Source organism: Vipera berus (assembly GCF_964194415.1).
Source record: "Vipera berus genome assembly, chromosome: 1".
Lineage (NCBI taxonomy): Eukaryota > Metazoa > Chordata > Lepidosauria > Squamata > Viperidae > Vipera > Vipera berus.
In genome coordinates, this window is record NC_138202.1 from 146242567 (window position 1) to 146270074 (window position 27508).

Sequence of the window (27508 nt, forward strand, 5' to 3'; positions counted from 1 at the left end):
CTGTTTCAGTCTCCACTTGTGAGAGCAGGCTGGTTGACAGGTCGGCTGGAAGGGTTGAAGAACAGATGTAGTAGCTGTATCGAACATGATAGAACCTTATAAAAATTTGGGCGTATGAAAAAAGAAAGAATTAGATAACTGAAAGTATGTATCAGAGCAGTCTCAAATGGTCGAAAGAGAAAAATACCATGGAAAAGATCAAAAGTAGGGAAAGAAAGTAGGATTCAGAACACCACACGCAGTGAATATTATAGATGGAAAACTAGCACCATAAACATTTCGAGTTCTAAAGAGTTGACTCCCCGCTTCAATCTTAATGGTTATGATTAATGGGGTTCTTTTAAAATCCAGTGTGAATTGGTATCCATGGTGAACTTCATTCCAGGATTAACATGCGACAGCCAGTTCTCTCAATTTTTGATTCTGTCATCCCTCTAGTAGTGCAGGGGTAGGCAACCTCGGCTCTTTTATGACTCGTGGACTTCAACTCCCAGAATTCCTGAGCCAGCTTGCCTATTCCTGCTCTAGTGATTCAACTATAGTTTAATAATCAGTTTTCTTCTGATAGTTCATTTTTCTTCTCTTGTATCTTTAGGTCTTTCGTCCTCTTGGCATTGAAAAGAAACCCTGCACCTGGTGGCCATGTATTATGAACCAGAATAAAATATCGTTATCATAAGGAAGAAGGGCTGGCATCTCCTATCTTTCTGCTTTATTCCTTCCCACCTGTTCTTGCTTTGTTGACTTCATAAAAGGAACTATTTTGCACATGCTAGTTTCAAATAGTTCAGTATGTCAGCGTGCCTTCACTGTGATAGCAGCTGTGGATTAAAACCAGATGGCTTGACTTTCTAGGCAGTGGGAGTTGGTGGTAGCATTCATACAATTTGTTCTAAAAGCTTTGCCCTGTGGCAATGTTAGTACACTCACTCGTTCTCTCTTCTCTATTGAGATGCTTCTGCTTGGTCTTTTGATCTGCCTTTTGGTGCGGGGTTTCTGGCTTATTGTACTTGCAGCTTTTACAATACAAGTGTCAGTAGAGGCTTGGCAGCTAGGTTGCTGGTTAGTGCTACTTTTGTGATTTACTTTGGGCTTTAATAAGTATAGAGACATCAGCTCAAAAGACAATAACCCAGAAGTGTGTTTAATTCATAAGGTTGTGCCCTCTTTACTGCAGCACATTTCCCTATAGTGTTGTAGAACAGAGTATCTAGTATTCCTATTCAGTTCTTTTTGTAGAAAACATGTGTTGGAACCATATTCGCGCCTTTTAAAAGAAAAGAGCCGTGGTGGTGCAATAGGTAGAACGCCATATTACAGGCTAATTCTGCCCACTAACAGGAGTTCGATCCTGACCGGGGCTGAAGGTTGACTCAGCCGTCCATCCTTCCAAGGTGGGTAAAATGAAGGCCCAGATTGTTGAGGGCAATATGCTGACTCCGTAAACCACTTAGAGAAGGGTATAAAGCACTGTGAAGTGCTATATAAGTCTAAGTGCTATTGTTGTTGCTATTTACAAGCCACAAAACTAGGGAGGGTCCTTTCTCAGACGTTTGCCCCAATCACATTCCTGCTATGGGCTAAGCTGGCTTTTATCTGTTTCCTCGACTGCATCTCTTTCTCCTGTCTCTCAATATTGGTAGTGGTATGTGGTATTTTTTCCACATACCATTACATTCAGATAATTTATTCCAATAATAATAATAATAGATAATCTAAGATTCTCCCAATAGAAACTGATCTGCTGCTAAGCCATTTCACACGTATTCATTCTCTCCTGATGCTTCAATCTCTGAATGATAAAAACCTTTGCATGAATTCATCCAAATAAAATCCACAAGCTCAGCTAATGTTAATATCATTTATTTCCAACTCAGTAACAACAAATATTTGTGGCATCATGGGACTAGTTAGTAAGAATGATTATTTAGAACACTATATTGTATATACATCTTTTTCTCTCTTTTATAAGAGAGAGAAACTATGCATTTACACCCTGGTGATGATAGCATCGTAACACCATTTAACTTAATTCAAAATCTAAAATGTATATAATTCAGAGTTGCCTTTCCAGAGAGGGCTGTAAAGCACTGTGAAGTGGTATATAAGTCTAAGTGCTCTTGCTGTTGCTATTTTATACAGGTGGCCCTCGACTTACAACAGTTTCTCAACTGTTTGAAGTTACAACAGTATCACTTACGACAGGTCTTTGCACTTATGACTATTGCAGCATCCCCATGCTCACATGATCAAAATTGGGACACTTAGCAACTGGCATGTATTTACGATTGCAGGGTCATGTGATCACCATTTGCAATCTTCCCGGCTGGCTCCTGATAACCAAAACTCAATTGATTCTTTTAATGACCATGTGTTTTATGGTTCGCTTAGCAGCCATGGGAAAAAAAAGGTTGTAAAATTGGGTGTGATTCAGTTAACAACCACCTTGCTTAGCAATGCAAATTCTGGTCCCGATTGTGGTCGTAAGTTGAGGACTACCTGTATTGTATGAATACAACCATAATTGTGGAATAAGCATGACCAGATCAAGAACTTGTTGACATGTTCTTGCAATACTGGTGGTGCTGTCAGCCTGAACAGATCCCTTCTTCAGAAAGACTTTTGCCCCTGATCCATCGGTCTTTCAAGGACTCTTCAAAGACTTGGTCCTTCACAAAGATCTTAGATCTGTCTGGGATCAGTTTCTAAGACCTTGTGCTTTCATTTCACATCTTTTTTGGAGAGCGCTAATTGAGCTGAGAACATAACTATAGCAGAATTAATAACAGGTAGTTTCAAAATGTCCTGTTTAAATTTAATATGCAGTGGTTCTTAGGCAAAGTTAAAGAAGGCTTTAAATTGCCTCAGAGAAAAATGTCTGAAAAATATCTTTGTTATTAGAGGAACACCAATTGTGGGATAATAAATAGCTTGCTCCGAGAATTGTGTGTCTGCCTCACACATTGCTTCATTCTCTTTAGAAATAAAAATGGGATGGGAATGGTGGAGGAGTTCCATTATCAGCATGATCATAATTTAGAGCAATAACTTTTACGGCCTAGGCATTGTTGTGGGCAGGCTAACCAGTGATAACATCCCATCTGATTGGAATTTATTTTTTTTCTTTCTTTTTGTAGCAAAGGGCAAATTTAAAGTACTAAACAACCACTTCCATCCTATCATTAAATATTTAACCTAAATACCATTGAAAAAGTGTGCCAGCTGCAGAAAATCCAGTCATGAAACCTAAAATGTACAATATTTTGAGAGTGGGCTTATCAGTGGGTGGCTTATTTTTCATGGTATTTTTTTTTATAATTTGATAGTGGTCTTTTATGTGGACGGACTTATATGCATGTATGTATATAACTGATGTGCTAAACCAGAGTGTTTAAAGTAAAGGAAATCAGCCTTTTTTGTGGCTAAGACTACTCACACGGTTTATGAATGCACTAAATCTTCCTCTTCTTTCATTGCCAACCAACCACTAATCTCTCTGGATTAATAACAACTCAGACACGCAAAATTGCCAGTATTTTTGAAACAATAGCCCACAGTGGACTTCAGGATTCTAACTACTAAATAAAAGATTGGGTGTTATTGGCCAGTGGTGTGAGCATACATGTCTGAGACATGGATTTTGGCTTCAATTTGAAGAGCTCATTATGTCTTTTTTGATGTGTGGATTTTGAAATGCAGCAGAAAGAATAGGGATGGCTATACTAGCCAGAGTTGCAACCTTGCTGTGTGAAAGAAGAACATGCCACTTCATTTGAAGTCGAGTTAAGCTTCCCATTTATGTTGCATTGGGGAATGCTTAAAACGGGAGGATTAGATGCGCATGAATAATGGACAGGGAAAGCTGTACATATGTGCGCACTGTTACCACTGGCTTCTCCTTGTGAATTTATGCAGGAATAAATGCACCGTGTGGCCAATTAGGTTAGATACTGGCTTTGGCCTTTCTGCAGAGCTGCTGAAGATCTTGAGGGAATGCCTATTCTTAGTCTTGCAAGCCAAGTCTTTTTTTAAACTGGAGAGGCAAGATGTTTTGTAAAAAAGAAAAAAACCAACGGGAACAAAGCGATTGTTTTCTTCTTGCGATTAAGTTTTGTAAGATGTAAAATAGAAGATATCTGACATGCTTGGTGTCCAACCTTGGTAGAACTGTTGCCTAAGTATCAGTATTGGTTTTCAGTCTTACTATACCACCTGTATTATGCAAGTATGGGGTTACCTGTTGATTTCTTACCTGTTTTTCTTTTCCTTGTGTGTTTCTTAGATTCCTGGGCCTTCTGGTGACAAGGAGAACTTGATTTCATGCCATCTGCATGTTTGATGCACCCTCTCTGCTATGGAATCCTGGCCTACGCTGGGCTGGCTCCTCTTCCTTAGCTTAATTGCTGACTGTCTGAAGGGAACACGAGCGCGAGACTTTACAGTGAAAGATATTGTGTACCTTCATCCTTCAAGTAAGATTTGTGAAGCAGGTCGTAACTTAAACAAGGACTATGGGAAGCTTGAAGAATAGAACCAGTAGATAGCATGAATAGGAGAGCACACATGTCCTCTGATTGCTAGCACTTAGGAAACAAAGCAAAGAGCTGTTGCAATTTGTGTCTATGAAGTGCTGGGTTTTGCATCAAAGCTTTCTGTCTAGGGCCTGTCCATTGGAAAAACCAAAGAGGCGTCTGTCCCATTATTTGCTCTTGGACAGAATCTCCTTTGGGCTGTGTTGCAGGTAATCTCTGATTTGATTTGCCAAAATTTATTTTCTGTCACATTTGCTTTGGTAAATCATCTTGCTGAGGCAAATGGTACATTCTCTGCAGCAGTTGCCAAATTTTTGCAAGCAATCCAGAGGAATCTCTTCATGCTACAGCTTTTGTCAGAGGTCTGGGGAAGGGTGGCTGGATTTCTTTGGCTGAGCTTGTAGAAATTCAGCAATCCCCTTCAGCATCATTGGAGAAAGTTTGGCCTGTGCTGCCGAGAAAGTCCGAAATGCTGTAAAGCAGTGCGATGTAAGCAACCTGGTCACTGATGTGAGTGAGGTGGCTACGTTGCTTTGGTAGAAACTTTGAGAGAGCACCTCAAGGAAAGCAGGTTCCTGATTTGGGGGAATGCTCTGAAGAACAAGCAGAAAATAAACACAGCAGTTTCCTAAACTACTAAGAAAAAGTATAATTGGGGGTGTACTTTGTGCTACATCACTTCTTCCCAAGTGCAGTTTAGAGCTGAAGTTATTGATTGTGGCCATGGGCCAGAAGAAATCCTTTGCAGGAAGACAGCTCTTAGTAGCTAGATAGGGTTCCTGATGTAAATTAAATGGAATTCATAACAGAGTAACAGAGTTGGAAGGGACCTTGAAGGTCTAGTCCAAGCCCTTGCTCGGACAGGAAACCCTATACCGTTTCCGACAAATGGCTGTCCAGTCTCTTCCAAAAAACCTCCAGTGTTGGAGCACCCACAACTTCTAAAAGCAAGCCATTCCACCGATTAATTGTTTTAACATTCAGGAAATTTCTCCTTCATTCTACGTTGGTTCTCTCCTTGATTATTTTCCATTCGTTGCTTCTTGTCCTGCCTTATAAGTACGTCCAGACTAGAAATGCTTCTTAATTTAAACAACTTTTACCCAGGTCCTCCACTTGGGCAGAATAAAGAAGGGACAGGAAGCAAATATTATTGCCAGGCAGATCTACTCTACATTGTGCACATAATATTGATGCCAACTGTTTGGCTATTCACTTTAATTTCTGTTTTTTCTAGTCAGTCTTCATGACTCTATTTGTCTCATTTTTCCCCATGGTTTTGCTGTTATCCTTAATTTTCCCACATGATGACAAACATGTAAGAGTAAAGCCAGTTTTCATGAACAAATGAAATATCTACAAATCTGTATATCTACAATCTTTCTTTCTTTCTTTCTTTCTTTCTTTCTTTCTTTCTTTCTTTCTTTCTTTCTTTCTTTCTTTCTTTCTTTCTTTCTTTCTTTCTTTCTTTCTTTCTTTCTTTCTTCCTTCCTTCCTTCCTTCCTTCCTTCCTTCCTTCTCTCTCTCTCTCTCTCTCTCTCTCTCTCTCTCTCTCTCTCTCTCTCTTTCTTTCTTTCTTTCTTTCTTTCTTTCTTTCTTTCTTTCTTTCTTTCTTTCTTTCTTTCTCTGCTTCTGTCTTCTTTACAAATTGGCTTATGAAGTGCATTGCTGTTCATCAATGGAGTTAATAGCCAGATATGGTTACAGGCAATTCCTGACCACAGGGCAGTTTCTTTATCTTCCTTTAGAATAGTCCTTTTACAGGAGTGTGCCCTTTTGCCCCAAACTACAGTCTATCAGACTTATTAAATTCTCTAATCAGGAGCCAAACAAGAGTTTCTCATAGCTGTAGCTACCAGTCTTAAAACTTTCTTTCAGTATGAGTCTTTCTTTCTGTTTTTATATTAGCAGCGACAAAAGTACAAATCATTCAGGAGATTTCATAGTCTCTTTGTCTCTAGGTATACACTTTTGTACATGTAGTTACAAGATGGAACATCGGGCAGGTGTAATTGTGGCACTATCTCTCTCCATACAAAAGAGTAGCTATAATAGCTCTGTTCTTTTATACAAACTTAATTTAAAGACTCTGAATGAACAAAAAGCTAGGGCAGCAGTGTTATCAATTGAGCTGGAATATGGTTTCCGCATGCCTCTGAGACACATAATCAGAGCTATTTATTTGTGCTACAGTGTGTGCAGTTATATAGTGCCTTCAAGTCACTGACTCCTGGCAACTGTAATTGGCACTGTTTTTCAGAAGTGGTTTACCACTGTCACTTTCTTAGGGGTAAGAGAGAGTGACTGGGCCATAGTCACCCAGCTGGCTTCCTGCCTAAGGTGGGACTAGAACCCATGATTTCCTGGTTTCTAGTCTGGTGCCTTAACCACTACATCAGTGTTGCTCTTGTTAAAGTATTTACATTTCATTTAAGGGTTTCCTTAAATGCAATGCAGAGCAACTAAATTTATCATTTGTCAAACTAGCATCAGGATAAGATAGTGGAATAATCAGGAACAGTCAAAGTATAAAATAATTCAGCTTTAAATAAATTTCTTATAATAAATTTGATATTTCTTAAATGTCAGTTACATTTGGAACCAGGTAATTATTTTGAATTCTTTTGTTTATCGGATCATCATTTTTGTGAGGTTTTGTTTTCACATGATGGATCCCTGGGCAACCTTTTTTTAGTTAAGGGATATGCTTTTCGTGGCTCAGAGTATAGCATTTTATAACTTGGAATTTATTGCCATCCACAGCTGTAGGTCCTGCCATTCCATTAATGGTTTAAGTTTTTGCTCAACAGTGGCTATCTAGCAGCAGAATGGACCTGCTATTGGAAAGATTCTTCCTTTGCAGCCCCATTAAATCATTTTTGAAGAGTTAAAGGGGCTTCCCCCTTCATGGATTACTGCCTTGTCGTGGCGAAGGGGCTTGCGTAATTCAATGAAGTTATGAGCTATGCCGTGCAGGGCCACCCAAAACGGACAGGTCATAGCAGAGAGTTCTGACAAAACGTGATCCAGTGGAGAAGGAAATGGCAACCCACTCCAGTATCTTTGCCATGAAAACCCTATGGACAGTACCAAAAGGGAAAAAGATATGACGCTGGAAGATGAGCCCCTCAGGTCGGAAGGCATCCACTATGCTACTGGGGAAGAACAGAGGGCTAGTACTAGTAGCACCAGAAAGAATAAAATGACTGGGCCAAAGCCGAAAGGACGCTCAGCTGTGGATGTATCTGGTGGTGAAAGGAAAGTCCGATGCTGTAAAGATGTTTTCTCCATAGGAACCTGGAATGTAAGATCCATGAATCAAGGCAAGCTGGATGTGGTCAAACAAGAGATGACAAGACTGAACATCGACATCTTAGGAATCAGCGAACTAAAATGGACAGGAATTGGTGAATTTAATTCAGATGACCATCAGGTATACTACTGCGGGCAAGAATCCCTCAGAAGAAATGGAGTAGCCTTCATAGTGAATAAAAGAGTAGGAAAAGCAATACTGGGATACAATCCTCAAAATGACAGAATGATCTCAGTTCGAATCCAAGGCAAACCATTCAATATCACAGTAGTCCAAGTCTATGCCCCAACTACCGGTGCTGAAGAGGATGAAATTGACTGGTTCTATGAAGCCCTACAGCACCTTATAGAACTAATACCAAAAAATGATGTCCTTGTTATCATGGGGGATTGGAATGCTAAAGTAGGAAGCCAAAAGATAACTGGAATAACAGGCAAGTTTGGCCTTGGAGTACAAAATGAAGCAGGGCACAGGCTGACAGAATTTTGTCAAGAGAATAAGATGGCCATAGCAAACACTCTTTTCCAACAATCCAAGAGACAGCTGTACACATGGACATCACCAGACGGTCAACACAGAAATTAGATTGACTATGCGCTCTGCAGCCAAAGATGGACAAGCTCTATACAGTCAGTAAAAACAAGACCATGAGCTGACTGTGGCTGAGACCATGAGCTTCTCGTTGCAACGTTTAGGCTTAAACTGAAGAAAGTAGGGAAAAGCACTAGGCTACTCAGGTATGAACTAAATCATATCCCTGATGAATATACAGTAGAGGTGACAAATAGATGTAAGGAATTAGATCTGATAGACAGAGTGCCTGAAGAACTGTGGACGGAGGTTCGCAACATTGTACAAGAGGTAGCAACTAAAACCATCCCAAAGAAAAAGAAATGCAAGAAAGCAAAATGGCAGTCTGAGGAAGCTTTGCAAATAGCTGAGGAAAGGAGAGTAGCGAAAGGCAAGGGAGAAAAAGAAAGATACACGCAATTGAATGTAGAATTCCAGAGAATAGCTAGAAGAGATAAGAATGCCTTCTTAAATGAACACTGCAAAGAAATAGAAGAAAACAATAGACTAGGGAGGACCAGAGATCTCTTCAAGAAAATTGGAGAGATGAAGGGAACATTTCATGCAAAAATGGGCATGATAAACGACCAATATGGTAGGGACCTAACTGAGGCAGAAGAGATTAAGAAGTGGTGTCAAAATTACACAGAAGAACTATACAAGAACAAGCTTAACGTCCCTGATAACCACAATGAGGTGCTCACTGACCTCGAGCCAGACATCCTAGAATCTGAAGTGAAGTGGGCCTTAGAAAAGCTGAGCAACAACAAAGCTAGTGGAGGTGACAATATTCCAGCTGAGCTATTCAAAATCTTAAAAGACGATGCAGTAAAAGCGCTACACTCAATTTGCCAGTGGCCACAGGATTGGAAAAGATCAGTTTACATTCCAATTCCAAAGAAAGGCAGTGCTAAAGAATGTTCAAACTACCGCACCTTTGCACTCATTTCTCATGCTAGTAAAGTTATGCTTAAAATCCTACAAGCTAGACTCCAGCAGTATGTGGACCGAGAACTACCAGAAGTACAGGCAGGATTTCGAAGAGGCAGAGGAACTAGAGATCAAATTGCCAACATACGCTGGATCATGGAGAAAGTTAGGGAGTTCCAGAAAAACATCTGCTTCATTGACCTTTGATTGTGTGGTTCTCAACAAACTGTGGCAAGTTCTTAAAGAGATGAGAGTACCAGACCATCTTATTTGTCTCTTGAGAAATCTATATGCAGGTCAAGAAGCAACCGTGAGAACTGGACACGGAACCACTGATTGGTTCAAAATTGGGAAAAGAGTCCGGCAAGGCTGTATACTGTCGCCCTGCCTATTTAACTTATAAGCAGAGCACATCATGAGAAAGGCAGGGCTAGATGAATCAAAAGTTGGAATTAAGATTGCCGGAATAAATATCAACAAACTAAGATATGCAGATGATACCACTCTAATGGCAGAAAGTGAAGAGGAACTAAAGAGCTTCTTGTTGCGGGTAAAGAAGGAGAGTGCAAAAGTTGGGTTGAAACTTAACATTAAGAAAACCAAGATTGTGGCATCCAGCCCTCTCAATTCCTGGCAAATAGTTGCGGAAGAAATGGAGGTAATGACATATTTTATTTTACTGGGATCCAAGATCACCACAGATGGGGACTGCAGCCAAGAAATTAAAAGACGCTTGCTCCTGGGGAGGAAAGCTATGGCAAATCTAGACAGCACACTAAAAAGCAGAGACATCACCCTGCCAACAAAAGTGCATATAGTCAAGGCTATGGTCTTCCCAGTTGCAATGTATGGCAGTGAAAGTTGGACCATAAGAAAGGCTGAGCGCCAAAGAATTGAAGCCTTTGAACTATGGTGCTGGAGAAGATTCCTGTGAGTCCCTTGGACGGCAAGGCGATCAAACCGGTCAGTCCTAGAGGAGATCAACCCTGACTGCTCTTTAGAAGGCCAGATCCTGAAGTTGAAATTCAAATATTTTGGCCACCTAATGAGAAGGAAGGACTCACTGGAGAAGAGCCTAATGCTGGGAAAGATTGAGGGCAAGAGAAGAAGAGGACGACAGAGAATGAGGTGGCTGGATGGAGTCACTGAAACAGTAGGCGTGAGCTTAAATGGACTCCAGAAGATGGTAGAGGACAGGAAGGCCTGGAGGAACATTGTCCATGGGGTCGCGATGGGTCGGACATGACTTTGCAACTAACAAGAACAAAGGGGCTTCCTTATTCTCTAGATCAGGGGTCCCCAACCCCCAGTCCGTGGACCAATACCAGGCCCTGGCATGCCAGCAACCGATCTGCACAAACAAGCAAAGCCCCATCCGCGAGATGCAGACAGCACACAAAGCCATGCACTCTCTGATCTGCAGAAAAGCCTCTCTCCATGGAACCGGTCCCTGGTGCCCAAAAGGTTTTTGGACCTCTGCTCTAGATTCATGCCAGCAGTTTCTTTATTTTTGTAAACTATATTGACAATATCAAAATAGAGTAGTTTAGTATATTCCTCTCACTTTATTTACATAGATTTTCCTTTCCTTCCAGGAGCACCATATGGCATACACAGCTCTTTCTCCTCTAGCTTTTATCCCCTTACGACTAACACTGAGTGGAGGGATTGTGTTTAGCCCCAGGTCACTCTGGGAACTGCTGACACTACCTAGCACCAAACTACTTCATCATGCTGGCTTTCTCCCAGGCTCATTCAAAAAAAAATCACCTTAAATAAAGAAATTTAAGCTTAGCGTTGGAAGAAATCATGAGAGAGATGGAAGCTTGGTCTTCTTGTTAGAGGAGAACTGGAAGGAAAGACATTGGTATTTGTGCTACCATGTTTTCCCATATCTCCATAAAATCCCAATGGGCTATAAAAATATAACTGCAGCCTCTATTGCCTGTTTCTATTACCAGTTGTTCCTGTTTAAAATTATAGTTCTTGGTAGTAATGCAGAATTTGCTTTCTTCATACAGCATTATTTACCTAGAAAAGAGTGCCAGTATACAGGTAGTCCTCAATTTACTATTACCACAATCCGGACAGCAACTTAGGCCACTGAGCGATGCGTCGTTCAGCCTGTTGTGCCCAGGTTTGCAACCATTTTTTTTTTTTGGGTAAAATCATTAAGCAAAACAAGCGGCCATTAAGCAAATCAGGCTTCCCTCATTGGCTTTGCTTGGCAGAAGTCAACTGGGAAAGTCTCCAATGGCAATCATGACCTCGGGATGGTGCAAACCTTGTAAATATAGTACATGCTGCTTTGCCAAGTGCCTGGATCGCAATGACATAACTCCGGGAACACTGTGACGGTCATAAGTATGGGACCCGGTTCCAAGTCACTTTTTTCAGTGCTGTCGTAACTTTGAACGGTTGCTAAATGAATGGTCATAAGTTGAGGATTACGTGTAGATGAAGACATGGAAAATTGCTAGCAGAGCTAAGGGGTGGGGGGCGGGAAAATGTTCAAATACTTTGGGCATTGGAATCAATCTCCTTAGCTGTATATTTATAAATATTGGAGGTTTCCCACGCCCCACCACCACAACTTTAAAGATACTGCTTAAGGATGTACAGCTTCTTTTCATCTTTTGTTGGGGAGCTGCTGGTTCATTCTTAGGTAATAGTACTAAATTGTAGGAGTGCTCCAAGGTGCAGGACATCTTTTGTGTACTAACAATATATGATGTTGATAGAGGCTGCTTGCCACTGAACTATCATTTTATCTCATGAGGAAGAATGGAGTCAGACTGGTGATGCTTTTGTGGAATACAGCAGCCAATGTCCAATGTCCCAATTTTTTTTCAAATAAAAAACAAACCAAAACAAGCCCAGCTAAATCTGGCAAATTGCACACCTTGTTTTATTTATAGAAAGATATTGCTTATAATGGATGGATGGATAGATGATAGATAGATAGATAGATAGATAGATAGATAGATAGATAGATAGATAGATAGATAGATAGATAGATAGATAGATAGATAGATAGATAGCCTTTATTGTCATTTTGTTTTACTGTGGGCTCACTGGTACACATTAAAAATGAAATTCTGTTGAGCAAATGTTTGGAGATCTTAGTAACAGTTTATGAAACAGTATTTTTCCATATCACAACTTCAATCCCAGTATTCAAATATTCTTTCTCTTAATGTGAAACATTGTATATCTTTGCTTTCATTGAGCTATAGCTAGGATTCACATAATGGGTAAAATTAACACTGGACTTTGTAGATGTATCTTTAACCCTGGGGCTTCTTAACCTTCAAATGTTGTTGATTTAATTGTTGATACTTTAATGTGTTTTGCTTGTGTAATTAATTATCACTTAGTACACTTAGTTCTAGTTGGGCATATATTTAATCCCTTTTAACTTTTGTATCTCTGTATTTTTTATGCTTGCCCTGTTCACCGCCCTGAGTCCTCCGGGAGAAGGGCGGTATATAAATAAAATTATTATTATTATTATTATTATTATTATTATTATTATTATTATTATTATTATTATTATTATTATTATTATTATTATTATTATTATTATTATTATTATTATTTATTATTATTATTATTATTATTGTTATTATTGTTATTATTGTTATTATTGTTATTATTATTATTATTTTAAAATGGCAATGGAAGGGATTTAGTAGGCTGAACCTGCTAAGGGTTCAATGCACAAGAAATTCATAGTGCATAGTTAATATTTGGGCTATCTCTCTCTCTTTCCTATTCCAAATTTTTTTAAAAAATGTGGTTCTAATGCTATGTAAACCCCCTGTTTCTGTTTCACTCAGTTCTGCTTGCATTTGACTAGATGTCCATAGGAGTGTATGCTATATTTGTAGGAGAAGAGCAGGCACAACTGGAGGTGGAGTTAAATGCATCATCAGTTTAGAATTTTTATGTTGCCACCAGAGATCCAATTTCAGCCTTCCTTGAATTCTGTTGACCCTTATCTAACACCCATTTAGTGCTGACCTTTAGTTGACTGGATTCTTTTGTCTACAGTAGGTTTGAATAAATCTTCTAGGCAGCAACCTTAAGAATGATTGATTCTTTGCAACTTGACAATATCTGTATTAAAAAATATGCTCTGAGTTTGAAATGTCATCTGTTGCCTAAAGGGCTGATAACAGTATCTCTTCCTTGATCCTGCACATTAACACTATCAGGACCTCAAATTTCTCCTTGAATCAAGAGTTGGTTTTCTCTCTTAACCCACTGACTCTGATTGAGCAATTGGTCCATTTGGAATTTTCAGAGTAGGCTGTAGCTGTTCCCTCTGAATGACCCTGATAGTCATCAGAGCTTTTCACAAAGCACCCATTTACCAGAAGGTAAATAGATTGAGATTATCTATTATCTTCTCTTTACTCTCTCTCAACTCCCAGCATACTCATTACCGCTCTACTTTATGTTAACCTTCCCCCCCACATCCCACCATCAAGACAAGCAGAGATGTTATTAAATAACTGGCCTGCAGCCACCCATCTTTAAAAAAAAAATTCTAAGAATGCTTACACAAGCTATATGGGTCATAGAGGCACTGTTATCAATAAAAATGAAGTTAGAGGCTGGTGCTTTGCTTCTCGGCAATCAAAAGTTTTTATTTGGCTTTTCTTTCAGATAAAATAGTATGAAAAAGACAGAATAAAAAGGCTACCACATTGTCTTGCACTGCAGTGGCAGTACAATTTTGTTGCATAGATTGCTATGATTGGTTTGTAGCCAGGGGTGAGATTGGGGTGGGTGGGGGAAAATGCCAGTCCTAGCCACCTGACAGCAGGAAGTCTATGTAGGCAGATTGGATCAAGGTTTTGTTGTTTTTTTTTTTTAAAAAGCACAGACAATCAGTTGATTAAAATGTAAGACTTGTATAGAAGTGTTAACGAAAATTGGGGGTGCATAGCCAGGAAAAGACTAGAAAGGAGATGTGTTAGATGTATTTAGGACTCGTATCTGGAAGAATCTGAATAGATTTTCACAGGGTACATAAGACACCCAGAAGTTTAAGTGTTGGATAAATGTTAAGATAAACCTCTTAATAGCAAGATGTTATTTGTTTTTAGCAGGGCTTCTCTGCCAGTTGACCAGCTGTGATCATTTTAAAATATTTTTTAAATTTCCAGGCAAGGGTGGAAAATGAGTCATGGATTTGCGGTGAACTATTTTAAGCTATGATTGACTGACCATTAGACCAACATTTTGGAGCCAGTGTGATATAGTGGTTAATATGTTGGATTACAGTTGGGTAGATCCTCTCTAAACTGTGAAAACTCACATATGATGTCACTCTCTTTTAGTCCAACTTGCCTCATAAAACATCTTGGGATAAAACAAGATCAGTGTGTAATCTGTGCCGAGTTTCTATAGAGAAAGCAAACTATGTTAACAGATATATTTTTCCTATATTTTTCCCATCCTGTCCTATTTCTTTCTATTATTTTTTTCCAAAAAAATGTTGAAAGATGTGGCATCCAAATCGACTTAGTTGACTTCTTCAGAATCTTGGTTTAAATGTTAAATGTTTTATCTATCTCAACAAGAGTTTTATTTGGATGTTAAAGGCTAAATTTGAATAATATAATTAAAATTAAAATTAGGTAAACTTTAATAACAGGATATAGATATATTTCAATGCAATTGAATTGACAAATTTTTCAACTGACCATGCTATTTCTAGAAATTTATTAGTTTAAACTGGTTGTATGAAATGTTAAGGGAAATTGAGAAGAATGTTTTGATAATGTAACCTGAATTATGTACTGAAAACTCTGTTACTGAATCTCTGATTACCCAGTCATCATGATGCTTTCTAAATATGTAGATTTTAACTGAAAAACCAATAAAACTTGTTTTTTAAAAAACAAGAGTCTTATTTAAGTTGGTATAACCATAGATATGTATATACACATACACCTATACGTATGAAGACGTTTGGTAAAAAATGTGCTCAACCAAATTTTCTCCTGTCAATGAGGCTGAGCTTGTTTTAAGCATATGAAAAGTCTATGCAGTGAGTTTTATTTCTGTAATATATATGTCCCTTATTTTTTTTAAACATTCCAGTTAACCTTGTAATTGATGTCATGGTTGCATCTGCATTTTTCAGCAACTCCGTACCCTGGTGGATTCAAATGTTTTACCTGTGAACAAGCAGTAGATAACTACGAATGCAACCAGTGGGCTCCAGATGTATACTGTCCCAGAGGTAAATCAGCTTTATGTTGACAGGAAAGCAGTGAATATAGATCTCTTCTGATGATGTTTTAAATGTCCCATGCAAACTCTTAGCATCAGTCTAGCTTTTCATCTACCACTTTGGAAGGTTGTGTGACACACCTGGTCTCTGCCCATATAGATGTCCTTAGGCTTGTAGACATTGTTGTCTAGGCAAATGATGTGCTATAATCACTTTGTGTGAAAAAGATTCTCTGGACATATATGAGACCGTTGATATGTTGCTATACTCTGCATAGCCAGGGAATTGTATTAGGAGTTTTTTAAAAACCGCAGCAGCTTTTTTGATCAAGCTAATGTAAAACTTTAGAGTATAACATGAAAAAAAGTTTTCTTGCATCTAATGCTAGAACATCTTGTTTGTAAATCCAAGCCTTCCCTAAATACAGAATTAAATTAGTTGAAACTGTTTTTAAAAGAGGGATGGAAAAAGTCTTCCATCCTTATTGAACAAGTTATAATTATGAAATGATTGTAATGTTCTCTCTCTCTCTCTCCCTCTCTCTCTCTCTCTCTCTCTCTCCCTCTCTCTTTCTTTCTCTCTCTCTCTCTCTCCCTCCCTCCCTCCCTCCCTCCCTCCCTTCCCCCCCCCCTCTCTCTCTCTCTCTCTCTCTCTCTCTCTCTCTCTCTCTCTCTCTCTCTCTCTCTCTCTCCCAACTTGCTGTACAAATAAAACTTGATTCCTGATGACTTCATGAATACATCTGTGTAATTTCCTTGGGAGCAGCAGGGGTGGCTTTGACTTTCTCTTCTAGCCTACAGCCTTGAGGTTTCTTAGTGGCTTCCCAGCTAAATGAGCAGATCCTGTTTAGTACTTTTTGAGTTCATCCATGATCTAGATGCTGGTACTTACTGTGATACTTTCTGTAAAGATAGCCAAGTTTGATTTCTGGTGCAGTTTTTGTGATAACAGCATGATTAGCTATTGCCTTTCAGGACATTGTTTTCCCACCTAGTTTATTGCATTACACAGCTAATTTCACTAGAAATAAGACTTACTATTTCTCTTGCTAGCCACAAGATACTGCTATTCTCAACATACCCTGGAAGCCAATGGAAAGAGTGTATCAGTCACCAAGCGATGCGTGCCACTGGAGGATTGTTTGACTACAGGATGCATCGCTCTCCAGCATAAAGGGCTCAAGGTGAGGAGAAGAGCTGAAATGAATTGGTGTGTTGGCTCTTTTTTCATAACGTGAGAAACCGTTTCACGGTCATAACTTGAAATTGGTTGCTTTGTTTGGCATTGTAATTGTGACTGTAATTCTCAAAATGACAATGACTTAACGAAAGAAATCATTGGGGTTAAGGACAGGAACAATGCTGATGTCTTGTAGTGGAGAAGATAGGTGTACTAGGAACCCTTGGTGGATGATGATGATTAATCAAGAGGCATCATTTGGAGAGGTGAGAAAATTGAAGTTCTCCACTCAAAAACTGATGCAGCCAATATACTGTACGTTACCCAGGAGATGTTAACTAACAATGTCCTGGACATACAGTAGAGCAATAAGTCATGTTTTCAGATGGTTACCTGAACTAATTCTTGTGGGTAGAACAGACATGTCAAACTCGCGATGTGACATCATGCAACGTATCGGAGCTTTTTCCCCATTACTGGCGTGGGGTGGGCACATTTCCTAGTGATGCGTCTGGCCCGCGGGCTGGCAGTTTGACACCCCTAGGGTAGAATGATTCATGTGAAATATTCCACTCAGTCAACACAGTTATTAGAGCAACTTTCCTGGAGTTCTTGAAGGATTGTCGGTTTCTCTAAAGTTCATTTTAAGGAGTGCTTTGTCCCCCCTTTATAAAATGGAAATGCATATTTCTGAATTTCACAGTTGGACCCCACTACAGCATTAACAGGGATTTCCAACCAATGCTAGAAATTTCATAGAAGAACATTTATATGAAATCAGAATTTAACGTTCTTTCATTTTGTATGGACGCTTCCACCATTAAGTCTTTTTTTTTCTTTCCTTCCTGTGATTTAGAAGTTGATAATAATAATAAGGGAAAAATGACCCTTCTTCCTCTAGGAATATAAAAGATGATTAATAGATGGAGGTGGTTTTATGGTATGCTTAATGCTTTGGGGAAAGACATTCTAACATAATTTAAAGTAGCTTCTCTGGTATCGTCATAAATGTATTACCTTTTTTCCCCCGTCAGGTTTTAAAATATACGATATCTGTAATTCATTATTTGATGATATGAAATAGGGTAATTGCCCATCCTCACTTGGTAGCCAATTGCAAGGAATAGTTCATGAAAGATATATCAGTTAAGAGTTAACTGCACCTTCTAATCAAACATGTATAACCAAGCTGTTCCCCCCCCCAATTAAAATGGTTTGTGGTTGGTTAAGTAAATTTTAATTACAGCTATATTATGAAGACCAGCCTAGGTATTTTTTTTAATTCACCAATTATCCTTTCTAATGTCCTTCATCTTTACAGCAACCATGCTTTTGGAGCTACATAGTATAGATATGGCATTTCTCTACATCATAGCATTTTTAAACAGCAACAGCAGCAGACTTTGAGGTATAATGTGTAGCTTACCTCCGACAGTGAAATTTTTATCAGTTGTGAGAAAAATGATTTTGTTAGATGTTTAGTGCCAGCCATTGGCAGTTCCCCAAAAAGGTCATCAGATGGAGGCAAAGAGGCTTCTTTGCTTCCACTGATGAGCCAAGGGTCTCGGACCCACAGCCCCATTGGCGAGAGAGTTTTATGGTCAGGGAGGGACCAAGACCCCCCATAAATACCTCTGCACGAGGGGCTGTTCTTTGTTCTAATTCTACTTCTAGTTTCTAGGTTCTATTCTCCAGTTCTATCTCTTCTCCTAACCTCTTGTTTTAGTCATGTAATGCTAGCTTGTTTTGTTTTATTTTATTTCTCTCTCACATGCAGGCATGAATGCTTTCATGCCAAGTATTTCTTTCTCTTTGATCTATCATGAATAAAGCTAATATGATTGCATCTCTGTGTGATGTCTTTGCTTGGGAGCACCTTTAACGATTCATCGTGAGAACACCTCACAAGTTGGTAGCAGAGAGGATGGTTTAAGGTAAAGCTTCCAAGCTTGCAGATAGCAGTAAGATGCCTAGATTTGAAACTGAAATGGATGGCTGGAGATCCAAGATTGTGACCAGAAGTCTTCAATCAAGATCAACAGCCCCGGCCCCTGATGCAACCTCAGCTGCAGATGAAAGCACAAATGGCCTTCATCCCGTCAGAGGATCCAGCAGATCGTCTAGGACCCCTTCACATGCCTCTTTACAACTGAACGCCACAGGGGAGAGCATAGAAGGTTTGCAGACTGCCCAAGGCTGCTCAGATGCTGCAGAGACGGACCTGGCTGAAACCAAACGCCGCGTGAGTAAGCTGACTGCACAGGAACGTGAAGAGCTGCTTAAAGAGATCTTTACAATGCAGGAGAGGGGGGAGGCAGCCCAGGGAACCGTGCAGGAAGCCTCCGAACACGCGGTGAGTCTTTCCCTAGCGGCCACGAGGCCTCCAAATATGGCGCCCGCCACCCTTAGTGACCCCGGGACCCCAGGGCTTTTGGCGCGAACCCCCCCGCCCAGCTGTGAGCTACAGCTTCCTGGGGCAAGCGGAAACAAGATGGCTCCGCCCACATGGTCTGGAACAGGAAACAAGATGGCCGCCCGCTGTAACCCCACACGGTCTAACAAAGACAAGACTTTTTTAAGCTTGGAAAGCCAGCAGTCCCTGGCATCCAGCCAGAATAGCCAGCAGTCCCTGGCGTACAGCAGAAATGACATGTAATTCCTGGCATCCGGCCACAGCAGCATGCATATTCCTGAGTTCTCCCCACCACAAAGCCTAAAGCCCTATGATGGCGATGAGATCTGCTCAGCCGATACTAATACAAATACAAATGCAATTAAAACGGCCATCCAAGTCCTGACTACAGCCCTGGGGGCCAAGCAGACGTCGGGGGTGCCCACCCCCCCCAAGGCCTCCCATCCTCTCCCCAGGGCCCAACTGCCGGGGGAAATCCAGCCTGCAGCCTCCCAACAATCAACCCCCGCGGCCTCCCACCTTTTCTTCAGGTCTTCAGGACCAGCAATGGGCAGCTCAGGGCAAAACAGGCAATGATGAAAATCTATGTTGTTGCAATTCTCGGGAGGATTCATTGCAGCAACCCCGAGCCGGCAAATCTGGGCTCCGCCCCCCAATGCCTCATGGGAAGAAGGGAGAAATCCTGAACAACGCCCTCCCCCGGATCACATGGTTTCCGGGCACGCCCATCTGGAGTTACTAAATAGTCAAGAAAGGATTCCCTCCTCGACCACTAGAGGGACCCCTTTCACTGTGGGAACGCCTTTCCCTTTCCCATTTATGTCAATGGACATTTCAAAATTTTTTGAAAGTGGGTCTGATAAGGACTATATTCCGGCAGCAAATCTTCCAAACGATTTTAAAAAGCTACAACTGGGAGGAGAAAATTATAACAGTTGGAGTAAAGATATACAGCTATATCTCTTAAAGAATGGGACTCTACAAATGGTTCAGAAACCACCCCCTCCCCCATGGGGACGTCAAGAAGAGTGGCGACATTTGCAGGCTTATTCGACCCTGCTCAGTTCCCTGGATAATAACCTGTTCTCCAGCATACCAGCGGGGCTCAGAGCTGATGAAGTGTGGCGCCTATTATACAATTTATTTAACAGCGATACCATTGGTTCCATCACCAGACTTACAACTGAGCTTTATACAACCAGACTGAGGTTTGGTGCCAGCATGCCTGAACATCTTGCAAAATTAAAGGCACTCAGGTCAGAATTAATATCCAGAGACTTTCCTGTAAATGATGTGAGCATGGTTGCGATCATTTTTGCTTCCCTAGACAGGAGTTGGAGCAATTTCATTGTTTCACTCGAAGCGGTCAAGAGGGAAAACATAAATCTGTCCTACCTCACAGGAAGACTGATCGAAGAGGATAGAAGGAGAAGAGATGTCGGAGAATACGCCAGAGTCACCACTCAGCAAGCCAGAAAGGGGCGCCACAACTCAGAGCAAATTAATGCTCTACTTAAGTGTTTCATCTGTGGCTCTGAGGAGCACCTCAAGAAAGACTGCCCCCATCAACATCAAGCCCCTAAACGTGGTCCCAATCAAGAAAGAGGCAAGGGGCAAGGAAGGGGGCGTGGCAGGGGCAAGGGAAATTCTCTGCATACTTGTTCCCTCACCCCCACAACAAAGGCTGATAGCTCCACTGACTTATGGTTACTGGGCTCTGGAGCTTCTTCTCACATTACTAATATGAGTCAAGGTTTTAAAAGGTTAAAGAAAATTAACTCATCTGTCAAGGTTGCAAACGGTGATATGCTTCAGTTGTTGGGGAGGGGTTTGTTTCTGTACCTGGTCTTGGGAAAGTTGAAGGTGTCTTGCACGCTCCCTCCATAGCCAACAACCTATTAAGCATTACCAAATTGTGTGACGATGACAAAGGGGAAGTTTTATTTCGCAAGGGGGGAGGTCATGTCACCAGGGACCAGAGGGTCATTGGAAATATTACAATCATAAAGGGCTTACCATATTTTTCTCCCAAGCCACCACAGCCTGCCCCAAGGCTTTCCAAGGGCAGTGTGGGCAAGGAGCCTGAATCTCAGCAGGCACCTACAGCACCACTCAAAGCAACTAGAGCCAAGAGGGTGTCAGTGGGGAAGCGGCTTCATGATAAGTGCGCCCACTTATTGCACAGAAGGCTGGGTCATGCAAGCTTCCCTGTAGTTAAAAAGATGGGAGAATTTGCTGAGGGAGTCCAGCTCAAGGACTGTGACGTGTTCCTGGACTGTGCCATTTGCAAGAAAACAAAGAGGAAGGCTGCACCTATCTCAAAGGTGTCATTACGTAAGTCTCTATATCCGTACCAACTAGTACATGTTGATTTGGTTGGGCCTTTCACACCATCCCTAGGAAAGAAAAAGTATTTCCTCACTGCCGTTGATGATTTTTCAAGATACGGCCACGTGTATACTCTCACAGAAAAATCTGAAGCCTTTGACGCCATAAAGTCACTGTACAACTTCGTAGAGACCCAGTACAAGACCAAGATCGCACAATTGCAGAGCGATCGCGGGGCTGAGTTCATGTCTCAGAAGTTCCAGGACTGGGTAAGGCGTAAGGGCATCCGCCATTTTCTATCTGCACCATTCACCCCTTCGCAAAATGGTGTAGCTGAGAAAAGGAATGGAATCCTGCAAACCATGATGCGTAGTCTGATTGCAGACGCAGGTGTCGCAGAATCATACTGGGGAGAGGCAGTCCATTATGCCAATTACACCTTAAACCGCACCTGGAGCAGTGTTGTGAACCAGACCCCATATTTCCTGGTTCACGGTAGGAAACCAAATCTGGCACATTTGCGTGTGTTTGGTTCCTATGCATGGGTGCACATCCCCAAGCAGCTGCGGAAGAAGGGGAGATCTGTTTCCCAGAGACTAAGGTTCTTGGGCTATGCTCCTGGCTCCAAGGCCTATCGTTTCCTGGGAGAAGGGGGCAGGCCTGTGACTTCCCAATCTGCCTCTTTCGAAGAGGATTCCAATTGGACCCAGATCCACTCAAATGATCTGAGCCCATATGCCAACCGACCCAGCAGAGGCACACCGACCACGACATCACCTGAGACGACCACATACCCTGCCACCGACGAAAGTGAGGAACAAGACGAAGATGCGTCCAGTCCCATGGAAGAAGACACGCCGTCTTCACCCCCAGCGACACCTCAGAGACCCGCGGAACAAAAGAGCGGTGAGTGGCAGAAGGTAAGGAGGTCAAAGCGGTCCAACAAAGGGGTCCCGCCAAAAAGAATTGACATTGGCCACATCGCGTCTGTCAACAGCGTTGTGGTCACCCCAAAATCCTTCTCTGACATCCAGGAGCTGCCCATCGAAGAGCAGGAGAAATGGCAGCTCGCGATGGAGAAGGAGATGCAGAGCTTAAAGAAACTCAAGGTCTTCACCCCCCAGCAACCTCCAAAGGAGAGGAAAGTCATTGGCACAAGGTGGGTTTACAAGGCCAAACCACTTGCCAATGGCCTCTACCTGTATAAGGCCCGTTTGGTAGCCCAGGGCTTCGCTCAGCGTTACATGAAGGACAACTCGGAGACTTACTCTCCAACCGTCCGGGCAGAGAGCGTCAAGGCCGCCCTCGTGACTGCAGCCGCCCTGGGAGAAGAAGTCTTCCAATTTGACATCCAGACGGCTTACCTCCACGCCAACTTGGACCGGCAGATCTACGTGAGAGCTCCTCCTGGCTACCAGCAAGAAGGGGGAAATACATGGTTGCTTCACAAAGGGTTATATGGTCTTAAGCAGTCAGGGAAATTATGGTATGACTGTCTTAGAAATAGTTTAGAACGAGTTGGTTTCTCAGAATCTCATGCAGATCAATGTGTTTTCACACGCAATTCCAAGGGAACCACAGAACGGGTGTTAGTTTATGTGGACGACCTATTATATGTAGGGCCTAACAAGGAAAGGTGTGATGAATTTGCCAAGGCCCTGGAAGAAAAGTTTACTCTGAAGTCTTTGGGGCGGGTTGACAAGTACTTGGGTGTGCATATTTTGGCCACTAAAGGGGGGTTCGCTCTATCTCAAAAAGAAAAGATAGAGGAATTACTGGCCAAATGCAAAATGACAGAATCTAATCCTACGCATAGCCCAATGCAAAGCGACTTTTACAACCACACCCATAAGGATGGTCCTGAGTTCACAGATAACACGCTTTACAGATCTGTGATTGGCTCCTTGCTATACATCAGCAATTGGAGCAGACCTGACATAGCTTTAGCTGTGAATCTATTGTCCAGGCACGTGGAACACCCAAAGGAATTCCACTGGACTGCTGTTAAAAGGGTGCTTAGATACCTTAAGGGCACAGCTGATGCCCTTCTCATGCTAGAACCAGAGAAGGGGAAGACGGCCCAGCTCTCCGCTTACTCAGACGCAGACTGGGCTGGCGACACCAAAACTAGACGGAGCACTTCTGGTTTCCTCATATTGCTAAATGGCTGCCCAATACATTGGCATGTTAGGCAGCAAAAATTTATTTCTTGCTCCACGGCCGAGGCTGAATATGCCAGCCTGTCAGACACGGCCAATGATTTGACTTGGTTCAATGAACTGATAACAAGCATCTGGGCATCTCCCCCTCTGCCCATCCAAATTCTAGAAGACAACACTGCCGCAATTACAATCTCGGAGGCTTATGCAGTAGGCTCCAGATCTCGCCATATAGACATATGCTATAAAAATGTCAGGCAGCTTACCAAAAAGGGTTTTATACATGTTGAGCACTGTAACACAGCTGACCAGATAGCTGATCTGTTTACCAAGCCTGTTCCCATTGACCGGCACAACCTTCTGTGTAAGCGTTTGTGTTTGGCCTTCTGAATGTTTTTATGCATGTCTATGACACCTGCTCACCCCTTACATACATTCACTGGTCCCTGTCATTGGCTGGCAAGAAGGGGAATTGTTAGATGTTTAGTGCCAGCCATTGGCAGTTCCCCAAAAAGGTCATCAGATGGAGGCAAAGAGGCTTCTTTGCTTCCACTGATGAGCCAAGGGTCTCGGACCCACAGCCCCATTGGCGAGAGAGTTTTATGGTCAGGGAGGGACCAAGACCCCCCATAAATACCTCTGCACGAGGGGCTGTTCTTTGTTCTAATTCTACTTCTAGTTTCTAGGTTCTATTCTCCAGTTCTATCTCTACTCCTAACCTCTTGTTTTAGTCATGTAATGCTAGCTTGTTTTGTTTTATTTTATTTCTCTCTCACATGCAGGCATGAATGCTTTCATGCCAAGTATTTCTTTCTCTTTTATCTATCATGAATAAAGCTAATATGATTGCATCTCTGCGTGATGCCTTTGCTTGGGAGCACCTTTAACGATTCATCGTGAGAACACCTCACAGATTTAAGTCTTTTTTCTTTTTTCCAGGTATGCACTTCTTGCTGTGAAGGAAACATCTGCAACTTAACATTACCTAGGAATTCTAGTGATGCTATTTTTTCAACAACAACACCTATCAATCATACACAGAGACATTGGCAAGATGCATCCATAATAATGTTGGGTCTCCTGTCACTCTTTGCTACGTAGACCTTTTTGGATAAATTACCAACTAAACAAGGAAATCAGTGGGTTGAAAATATTTATGCACACAATATAACCTTAATTTAATATATGTTTTTCAATGCTTTCTTTTTTTTAGAGACATTTTAAAACAATCCTTTGAATTCCTTTTAGCCTTGGCTGACTCAAAAGCCATACTTTCTGATCTGTGTCTTTAAAAAAGGAGGTTTGTTATAAGTTGAATATTCTGAAGGAAAACTTTTGTAGTCATTAAAATGAGTGTATGTTTTTTTTTAAAAAACCACTGTTTAGTCTAGTGAAAGGAGTATTTCTAAAAATTACATACAATACCATTTGAAAACCAGGTTTTCAAAATAACACTACTCTGCTATGCAAGAAAGGATTCTAGATAATTGTTTTACAGCATCAAACCAATCTTAGCTTGATCATTGTACTGGATTTCATCTAGATTTAGTAGTCTATATTAGTATATCACTAGACATAGTGAAATCAAGCTAAGATCTCCATGATATTAATAGGGCCTATGCTACGACTAGATTTAATTCATATCTTATAATCAACTGTAGGGGATCAATACTCATTTTAGAAAAATCATTGTCATGAGTGTTAAGTAGGCATGTGGTTATTCTCTTGGATGTACAAAGATGACAAATGATTTTTCTAAAATGTTCTTTAACTGGTAAGGATTTTATTTTTAAAATGCCTAGGTTTTTTATTTCTAAATTTGCTATTGAAATAGTCATGCCAATTATTAAAAAAAATAAATTTTTATTTAATCTAGTCAATTAATATAAGACGACTCTAATTCTGTGCCCAGTGGCTGAGAGTAAGGCCCATTGCACTCACTCTGTCAGATTGCCAAATTGTTTGTATGTACTTGAAGTAAATACTATGGGAATCCCTGCCATTTACTATTGAACAGACATGCCTAAGAGAGTACTATGCATGATGCAGCCTTATGTCTAATGTGCTTATCGAAGCTTGCCTTCAATTATTTGCTCTGCATGCATGCCATCTTCATTTCCTTCACAAAGCTCTGTGTGTACATCACAAACTTGTTGGGGATCTCTGGGCCGTAAGAAAAATAGGCATATTTCAACAAGAGTTTCCTGCAACAACTGAAGTAAGAATTTCAACCTGGAACAGAGCTTTTGGTATAGAGATTTTTTTGTGGAGGAATGGCTTGCACTCAAGAAGAACTGTTTCAAATCCACACACCATTTGTGCCATCCAGCGTGGTTTATTTTACACTGTAGGTTGCAATATTTGTATTTGTGTAATAGGATTAGAATTGCTAGAATTGTTGTGTTCTTAAGTTACTATAGGTAGTCTTCAACATATGAGTGTAATGGAGCCTGCTAATCATGATTGTAAGTTGTGATGGTTGTAAAGTGGGGGCCCCCACATGCCCGACCCAATTTTTACGGCCTTTATTTTCTGGTGGTAATTAAAGTGAATCTCCACGGTTGTTAAGCAAATCTGCAATTGTTAAGCAATCATTGCAGTTTTTAAGCAAACCCATTGTTCACTATGGGGTATTTTTGCTGAAAACCAGAAGCAAACTAAAAGTAAATACTGGTTTTCAGCAAAAACTTAAAATTATGATCACGTGACCATGAGATGCTGGAAACGACTGTCAAAGCAGGCTGGTTGGTGAGCACCCGAAATGCAGTCACGTGATTGTAGGAAGGGGCAGCCATCTTTGGAACCGGGTCATAAGTATCTCTCTTTTGGGGGAGTCATGTCATAACTTTGGCCTTTAAGCAACCAGTCACAAGTCAAGAACTACATGAATGAGCAGTGCTGCTTTTTCTGTTCCTGCCATGATCTGTCTGCTTTCTGGCCAGCACAGATCCATGTTGCAAAGTGAAGGAACGGGGAAGAAAAAAAGAAAGAAGAAAATTTAGCTTTACATGGTCTGGGCAGACTTTAAAACAAACAAACAAACAATCATTCATCAAATCTTAAAAGTTATGTAGACCAGCCATTTGTGCTGATGTGAATGAAATGGTTATTGAAGCTTCACAAATTATTGTCAGGTTTTTATGAAAGCAACCCACCTTTTTCATATATATTTTTTTGCAAGAGCCTGAAAAATTGGTGTGGCTGCTTTAAGAAACTCACTCATTAAACTCAGTGGTGCTTTTAAGCAGCCGCATGTCTTTTCTGCTTTGTGTGGAAACTTGAAGAAAGCCTGATTCCTTTAATGAAGAGCTGCGAAGTGCTAGGCTAGCACAAGGTCCAAAGCCCTTCATTTTATATTCTTCCCACAGCCCTGTTATGCAATATAGTTCTGTTAAATTTCTGAAGTGCCTCCCCCAGCTAAAAGCAAAGGGATGTCTCAAAGAGGTCTGCATTTCTCATGTAAGTCTGATAAAATAAAAGGATTTCCAAATGGAAGAGAACGATGTTTGAGAACCCAAGAATAGCCCTGTTTGATGGGATCAGGCCCATCTTAGACCAGCTGTTAGCCTCTCAAGGTTGCTACAGATGCCTCGGGGGCACTCAAAAATAGGAGAGAGAGATAGATCCCTTGCCTGCCACTGTTTATTTATTTATTTAACAATTTAATTCCATAAAATTAAAAGTGGGGAACACTTTTTGAAGACCCAAGTCTACTGTAGGAGTAAGAAGTCATTGAAATTAAATGCTCTGTCCCCCTTTGGACTCATTTCTCCCCCTGCGCTTTTTTCCAGGGGATTTGGTTTCTGCGTGTTTCTTCGCACTCACAATTTTGTAGGC

At 41.1% G+C, this 27508-nt stretch overlaps 1 protein-coding gene across 1 annotated transcript; it reads left to right on the plus strand.

Annotated features, from left to right (window-relative positions):
* Positions 1–4354: 4354 nt before the first annotated feature.
* On the plus strand, positions 4355–24772 carry LYPD6 (LY6/PLAUR domain containing 6; the record flags this gene model as incomplete). Its single annotated transcript, XM_081315188.1, has 4 exons — positions 4355–4472; positions 15503–15601; positions 16645–16775; positions 24611–24772. The coding sequence occupies 4 exons, from the start codon at positions 4355–4357 to the stop codon at positions 24770–24772; spliced, it is 510 nt and encodes a 169-aa protein (XP_081171314.1).
* Between the last annotated feature and the right edge of the window lie 2736 nt (positions 24773–27508).